Source organism: Lycium barbarum, chromosome 5 (genome assembly GCF_019175385.1).
Source record: "Lycium barbarum isolate Lr01 chromosome 5, ASM1917538v2, whole genome shotgun sequence".
Classification (NCBI taxonomy): Eukaryota; Viridiplantae; Streptophyta; class Magnoliopsida; order Solanales; family Solanaceae; genus Lycium; species Lycium barbarum.
In genome coordinates, this window is record NC_083341.1 from 13,268,284 (window position 1) to 13,276,116 (window position 7,833).

General features: G+C 35.7%; 2 protein-coding genes across 3 annotated transcripts; one reads left to right on the forward strand and one right to left on the reverse strand.

Annotated features, from left to right (window-relative positions):
• Positions 1-631: 631 nt before the first annotated feature.
• Positions 632-3,207, forward strand: LOC132640500 (thiohydroximate-O-sulfate sulfur/sulfate-lyase (nitrile-forming) NSP5-like). Of its 2 annotated transcripts, none has more exons than XM_060357109.1 (2): positions 632-802; positions 2,108-3,207. In XM_060357109.1, the coding sequence occupies exons 1-2, from the start codon at positions 770-772 to the stop codon at positions 3,047-3,049; spliced, it is 975 nt and encodes a 324-aa protein (XP_060213092.1). In that variant the 5' UTR covers positions 632-769; the 3' UTR covers positions 3,050-3,207. The 2 variants fall into 2 exon arrangements, with proteins under 2 accessions (XP_060213092.1, XP_060213093.1); XM_060357110.1 differs by lacking the exon at positions 632-802 and adding an exon at positions 1,223-1,873.
• Positions 3,208-4,522: 1,315 nt separating this feature from the next.
• On the reverse strand, positions 4,523-6,543 carry LOC132640502 (uncharacterized). The gene is made up of 2 exons (XM_060357112.1): positions 4,954-6,543; positions 4,523-4,921 (listed from the first exon to the last, which is right to left on the reverse strand). Exons 1-2 carry the CDS (start codon positions 5,173-5,175, stop codon positions 4,802-4,804), a joined length of 342 nt encoding a protein of 113 aa, XP_060213095.1. The 5' UTR covers positions 5,176-6,543; the 3' UTR covers positions 4,523-4,801.
• Between the last annotated feature and the right edge of the window lie 1,290 nt (positions 6,544-7,833).

Genomic DNA, 7,833 nt, shown 5'->3' on the forward strand with positions numbered 1-7,833 from the left:
TCCAGTCCAACATCAGCGCACCAAGCACATTGAGATGGATATACATTTTGTTCGTGAAAAGATGGCGCGCGGCCACGTCCGTGTCCTTCATGTTCCGTCCCGATATCAGCTCGCCGATATTTTCACTAAAGGACTGCCACAGGTCTTATTTGAAGATTTTCGGGACAGTCTCAGCGTTCGTAAACCTCCCGTTTCGACTGCGGGGGTGTGATAAATAGTGTAAATATGTAGTAAAAGAATATTTTGTAAATCTTCTATTTTAGGTTAGTATAGTTTGTATCCTAATAGGACATTGTAACTATGGTATATTTACCAACTCAATCAATGAGAATAATCACGGAATTAATCTCTTTCACAGTGTATTAAAATCCCATTATATCTGGGGTTCAAAAAAGTGCTAGACCATACAATACCGTCACATAAAATAAACTAAAGAAATAATATTTTTAAAATAAAAGTTAACTACAAGTAGCAAATACTATACCCAAAATATATATAGCTGCATAGTGAGTCAGGGAACTAATATATACAAATTGGAAGGCCTTGTCCACGACCGTAGATTTTGGAAAAAACAAAAAGACTGGTTTTTGTAATTGTTGTCCAATTTCAAGGGCAAGTTTAGGCAGGGGCTTAACAGATGAGCACTAAACTAAACCATGACATAAGACAAATGAAAGTGTATTTAAATATCAGGCTTAGGGGTTGATAGAAAGAGAAAATAAAACACCACGATAGTAGAAAATTGCTTGTGACAAATTTGTTTTTAAGCATGGCTGCAGCAACACAAGGCAAATGGATCAAGGTTTTGGCTCATATCCCTATTAATTTGACCTACTATGTGTTATTTTCTTCTTCTTTTCAGATAGATAATTTTTTCTCAGAACATGGAGTGTGAATCAAACTCATATTTCAATGAAATTGAGATACTGATGCAAGTTCTTCCCTTCTGAATTAGATAATCTAATTCATATCTTGATAAAAAATAGGATTGATCAAATTCCATTGAATCTTAATGATCATTTATCAAAGAATGACTCTGCTTATTAATTAAATGATTGAACAAACGGGAGCAATTTACTCACCATACTTAGTCATTGCTGTGATATATTACCCTCATTATCTCTTAAATTCAGTGTCTGGGTATGTCAATCTTCTTGTTAAAGTTACGTGTGTGGGGGAGGGGGGGGGGACCCATCATTTGAAGAATTGACATCACATAAATAACTCATGTTGGTAAATTCAAGAAAGGGCTTGTATTCTGGACGTGATTTCAGCCTGAATGAGAGGGGATCAGTTATGTGATTAAGATTGTACACAGTAAAAGTACCTGCAGTACCAATCGTGATAGGTATTAGTAGTTGGTATTAAATTCTTGACAACCTTTAGCTGGACTTTTTTGAGCCTGAGGCTCTATCCTAAACAACCTCTCCACCCCACCAAGGTAGAGACAAGTTCTACGTACACCCCACCTGTTGAAATATACTAGGTATGTTGTCGTTGTTGTCTTTAGTTGAACGTAATTTATAATTTTGAGCTAAACTCGATAAACGAACAAATAGGCGGTCTTTTTGGTAGCTTCAAGAAAAAATACTTCTTGTGTTCTTTCTTATAGAATTGATAATAGGATGTGACTACGAGTATATACCTTAAAAAGCTTATATTAGTGGGGATTAAGCTAGAGTTTAACCTGCCTTGTTCAGTAGAAGATGCCCAAAAAAATCACCAAGAATAGGGAGCAAAAGTCAGGAGACTAAGCTCGAATACTAGGCCTCTGGTTAGGACCCAATATGAGATGCCAAGAACTTTTTAAACAACTTCATATTTTAGCAATTGCACATTCAGGATCACCATGGTTTCGGTTTTTGTCAGAAATGTAAGTTCTGCCTTAATGATGAATTGTTTCTTTTGATGATTTCTACAAATAATTTATATTTTGCAGTCTTTGTACTTTGAGTATGTCATGGTATTGCTACATAAACTTAGGATGGTGTTTCTTTCCTTCTCGTAAATGGTATAGTATTACAATTTTCCTTCAAGTTCTTAGGCTGTGGAAATGTGCCAATTTTAAACTTCTTGTTGCTTCTTGACATGGACCCTCCAAATGCAGCTGGAGGAGAAAGGGGCTGGACCTGGGGCGAGAAGCTCACACGCCATCACCATCGTAGGACAAAAGGTATATGGCTTTGGGGGTGAATTCACACCTCGTGTCCCTGTTGACAACAAAGTATACGTGTTTGATCTCAATGACCAAGAATGGTCCGTGGCTGATGCTGTTGGGGATGTCCCTCCACGTCGTGTAGGTGTCACTATGGCCACTGTAGGGGATACTATCTATGTCTTTGGTGGCCGGGATGCTGAACATAAGGAGCTTAACGAGCTTTATTCTTTTGACACAACTACCAACAAATGGACCTTATTGTCTAGCGGAGATGATGGACCTCCTCACCGGAGCTACCACTCGATGACTGCTGATGATCGGAGGATTTACATCTTTGGTGGTTGTGGAAATGCTGGAAGACTAAGTGATCTTTGGGGTTATGATGTTGTCAATAAGAAATGGATCAAATTTCCTGTACCAGGGGAAAATTGTAAACCAAGAGGTGGACCTGGTTTAACTGTGATCCTAGGCAAAATCTGGGTTGTCTATGGATTCTCGGGGGATGAGCTTGATGATGTGCATTACTTTGACACAATTGAAGAAAAATGGGTGCAAGTGGAGACAAATGGTGAGAAACCTACTCCTAGGAGTGTATTTTCAACAGTTGGCATTGGAAAATACATTTTAATCTATGGTGGTGAGATAGACCCCAGTGACTTAGGTCACATGGGTGCTGGGAAGTTTTCAGGCGACGTCTACGCACTTGACACAGAGACACTATTTTGGAAGCAGTGGACAGATAGTGGTGACCATCCGGGGCCAAGAGGGTGGTGCGCCTTTGCTACTGGACGACGAGATGGCCAAGAGGGGCTGCTGGTTTATGGTGGCAATTCACCTAGCAATGACAGGCTTGGTGGCATTTTCTTTTTCACTCCTCTGGTGGAGGCTTGAGTGAAAATCAATGTTGTAAGAACAAATAATCTTCAAGATGACATTTAAGCTTTTAGCCTTGTGTTGAATGAAGGGGGAAAACTTTATGTTCAGTGACTGTTAATTGATGCTTTTGTAAAGGTTTGTTCAGTTTGTTAAACCAAGGCATGTTGTGGAAATTCTTGCTTTCGGTCATTAATTTTTGGGCTTTTAACACATTTGGCCGCTAGACAAGAATAATTATAGCCGCTAGCCAAATATATAAAAAATATACATCAATTATGTAGAATAGTATATTATATATCGAATTAATATACAAAAAATATACAGTTTTCGGCCATTATTTTAGTTGGCGGCTATATAATGTAAAAATTCCTTTTTTTTTAATGTTTAAATTTACTTGTATTTTGTACATTAAAATAAACTTATCATTTGTAGTTTAAAGTTTCATCAACCTAGTCAGTCTTAATGGGTACTCCTGTTCACCAAAAAAAAAAAAAAAACAGGGTACTCCGACATTATCCAAATAAAATGTTTCTGAATGTTATCTGTATTTTATTGAAACAATAATAACTTACATATAGTAAAATAAGTTATCACAGTTGGTTCTCAATGACTGATGAAAGGGTTTTACCAATTAGGAAGGGGAGAAGTTTGATTTTTTATACAGAAGTTAGAGGGAATTTACAATATTTAAAAAGGGCGAAATATACATATATAGTTTGGGGTAAGAAGGAGATAATTGTTATAATCTAAAGTTTGGAGGGAAAAAATTATTCACGCCCTTTAAAGTGCAAATTTGAATTTTCTAATATTTGAGAAAGATCCAAGTTTTATAATGAAAGTTCTTTAAATGATTGAACAGACCTATTCATGATATATACATTTGTGAATCTGAATCAGTTCTTTTTCTATCTGAAATGACCGAGTGGAAATGAATAAATTAAACAGAACATGTGATCTTTGATCTTAAGACTCAGATGCGATTAAAGATTCACTAAATATCAAACTACTGGAACATTATAAGGCCAAATGACAGCAAAAAGAAGATTAGGACATAAAGAAAAGAAAGTAGAATAATCTTTATTTTATTGGCCAAGGTTCCTTTAAACTTTTAATAATGCTTTAATGTGGTTTAAGAGAAAGCTAATGTCCACATCAGTACAAGTGCTTCTATAGGTATCCTAAATTGGTTTTAATTGGCAGCACAAACTTCACAGTTGACAGCAGTATACCATAGCAAAATGAAGTTTGGCTCCCATTTTTTATAAACTCTTAACACCTAAATAGTACTCCCTTCGGATAAAAAAAATAAATATGCACATCCCTTAAGAAAATATTAACTCCTAGATAAAAATAAGTAATTTGACTAAATTACTCCTAATTAAATAGGCATTGCGATTTGATCTTATAACACTTAATAGGGGCAAATATAGAAAAACAAGATTAATTCTTTCTTGATTTACTAAGTAATTCTTTTTTTTATCTGGAAGGAGTAATATTTAGAGTAAGAAGCACAAATCCATAAGGATCAAAAACACTGTTCAACAAATTAGACATTAGAAAAATTCCAAATTATTCATCATATCTCCTTTTTCGGAGTCAAACTACGTACATTTTCACCAACACTGTTCAACAACTTTTTGTGTTGCTTCCGAATACCTAAATTCTAATTTTAAATCTAATTCAATTTAGCTATAAAGGTTAGTCGTATTGACTCTCAAGAAGCGAAGCATGATAAGTTATTTCGGGTCAGAAGGAGTAAATTTGAACTCATGCTTGGATTTCAAATTCAGAATGCTTGATAGATCCCATGGATATGTCAATCTCTATTAAATTGTCTTCCTCATTCATGTCACTGATATCTCCCAGCTGGTAATCCACTAGGCTATGCTGCAGAAAGATGGATCTTGGGCTCAATCTGCAAATACCTTTTGGTGATGCTGAAAAGATAACTTGGTATCTTTTTCTGAATCAAGAAAGTGCCCTTTTGGAAGGGTTATTTCAATTAAGCTTTCCTCATCAGAAATTGAACCATCAGAGCAATGTGGGCTCTGTTCAGAATCTTCACTTGAAGATGAGTGGCCATCAAGACTCTCACACTCTGAACCCAAAACATCATTTTGAGCTATATCGCTCGGACTCATCGAAAATGTCTACGAGTGCATGTCGGATCCTCCAGTAGTAGTGCGTGTTTGGAGGTTCCGGCACAGTTGCGGCATCATTTTTGGAGAGTCCGAGCAACATAGATTTTGAGTCACCCCATGATCTTTTACTTCCTTCTTCTGTGTAACACTTTCATTTCCAGTTCGATATTCTGCTAAACCTTCTTGAATCTGTCTGAATTACCATTTTGGACTGATTTCTTCAATATACTTGACTTTTCTTTTGAGTATGAGAAAGCTATAGTAGATACAACCAAAACACAAGATATCATGGAAATAGAAAGAAAACCATAACCTGAAAGACTGACAATTAACAAGTATGGTGGAACAAGAATAGCAATCATTGGCATTGAGTTTCTAAGGAGACTCGTAGTAGACATTTGAAATTTGTGCAAAGACAAAAAGGAAAGGCTAGGGGAAAACAAAGGATAAAGAGGAAAGTTATCTATTCAGTTCAGTCAGATGGCTCCCCTGAAAGTTTTGTTGGAGAATAAAAAAAGGAAGATTAGATCTTTTCTCTTTCTAAATGAAAGAACTATGAGATTGATGAAAGAGATGGAATTTTCTTGTGAACTTGTACAGAGAGGAAGCACCCCAGTTTGAGTCTAATTAAGTTGTTGAGCAAAATAATAATACTATAAGTGAATAGGTAATTGCCAAAACAAGATTAAAGAGAAGGCAAAAAAAAAAAAAAAAAAAAAGATATTAGATGGTTCTAAAATAATGAAAGTTGCAAAGTGGAATTAAATTGCTGGGCTGTTTCTCCCTTCATGGACACATCTTCCAAGCCCTTTTATTTTTGGTTTATAGATATAAGTAAGATTTTTAATCTGCAACTGATTCTCTTGAAAACCTTAAAAAACCCTTTGGTTCCCTCCTCCCTCTACTGTGTCAACACTAGGGAAATTTGAAGAGGCATATTGTATAATGTACATACTTCTGACCTCACCAACAACAAAAGGGAGTAGCAGGGAAAAATGTTGTTCAATTTTCGTTCAGTGACTTCAGTTAAATATACAATTATCAATAATAACGGGATTCCTAGTCACACATTTATAAATATTTAATGAATTTCTTCATAAAAATATAATATGAGCAAGCTATTGCGTTCCCAGGAACTGTTAGTGTCAAGTTTTTATGATAACAATTTTATTTATGCAGATATAATAATTGAATCGCACAAGGAATAAAAGAGCCCACAAGGCAGCCCAAACGAGATGGGCTTACACAAGTCTAACTCAGTGAAGACTTCCCAGCCCTACAATTGGATACTACTATATGACAAATATTATCGTGGCTGAACAAGAGATTCTCAAGCTGTACTAAATCAGTTCAAGAAGGAAAGGATATCTGCGCCAATAAAGAAGGAATATCCCACTGAATGTAACAATCTTGTTGATTGATAATGCGGCCTCATCGCACAAGAAAAGAAGCAACAGCTCCACCCTTATTCTTGGGAATAGGATCACTAATTCCTTTATCCAAGGATCAAATCACTTGGGTTGATTTCTCTGCGTGAAGAGCCTAAACAGCTATAAAAGGGTTGCTTCACAAAACAAGAAATATATTTAGTCTCATTCTCTCAGTGCTCTGCTTTACTTTTCATAAACATTGTATGTCTGAGTGATTTATAGTGTAAGAAAAAAAAGGAGAGTTATAATATAGGTTGTGAGGCTTTATATCAAAAAGATTAAGAGCGATTTGAGTGTAGATGTGGAGCTCCATTCAAACCTCCATTGTACCAAATAAAGAGCTGCAGAGAACAAGCTTGCAACCCAAGGGGATTGGACTAGGATTCACATTGAATCTGAATCAGTATAAAATATTTGGTGTCATTTATCTTCTGCACTTTACTTTAACATTCTCTGAACAAACAGTCGACTACTGATTCAACCTAGTCGATTAACAGATCGAAAAATTTACAATTCACCTCCCCCCCCCCCCCCCCCCCCCCTCCTGCACTTTTAATTGGTATTAGGGCAAGGTCTCACCTTCAGTTGCTTAACCGCACGTGAGAAAAGATCAAAAGGTTGGATATCAAATTCCTAGAGCAATATTACCAGATGGGCACTCCACAACAAGACCACCATACTTCAATGGTGAACACTATTGCCATTGGAAGGAAAGGTTTAAAATCTTTGTAAAGTCAACAGATTATCAAGCCTGGATTGTGATCAAGAAAGGGCCTAAACCTATTCCAAAAGCCAACACTGAAAACAAGGAAGACAGATATTTCGACAATTGATCTGGAATCACATGATATTACTAAAGAACAACAAAAGACATTGCAAATAAATGCCAGGGCAATAGTTTTGCTCTACTGTGCAGTAAGTAGAGAAGAGTATGCAAAAATATCAAATTGTGACACTGCCAAAGAAATGTGGGATATACACAATATAATAGTCGAATATTATATAGTACTCCCTCCAGTTTAAAAAAATATCCACTTAACATTTATTTTTTTATTCAAAAGATTGTCCACTTATAAAATTAAGAAAAAATTAACTTTCTAGTTAATTGAGAGTGTTTTAGTCAAATTACTTATTTTAGAATAATATTTTTTTAAAAGTGTGTAAATAGTCGAGTGGACACTCTTAAGCGTGGAAGTAAATGTTTACTAGTGACTTTAATTGGAAGATA

Bases quoted from the DNA above. Each gene is read 5' to 3' on its own strand.
- LOC132640500 (XM_060357109.1), top strand. From the start codon at position 770: ATGGCTGCAGCAACACAAGGCAAATGGATCAAG. The intron at 803-2,107 runs GTTTTGGCTCAT...CTCCAAATGCAG, and splicing joins CACAAGGCAAATGGATCAAG to CTGGAGGAGAAAGGGGCTGG.
- LOC132640502 (XM_060357112.1), bottom strand. From the start codon at position 5,175: ATGAGTCCGAGCGATATAGCTCAAAATGATGTTTTGGGTTCAGAGTGT. The intron at 4,922-4,953 runs GCAGATTGAGCC...ATCTTTCTGCAG, and splicing joins AGCATCACCAAAAGGTATTT to CATAGCCTAGTGGATTACCA.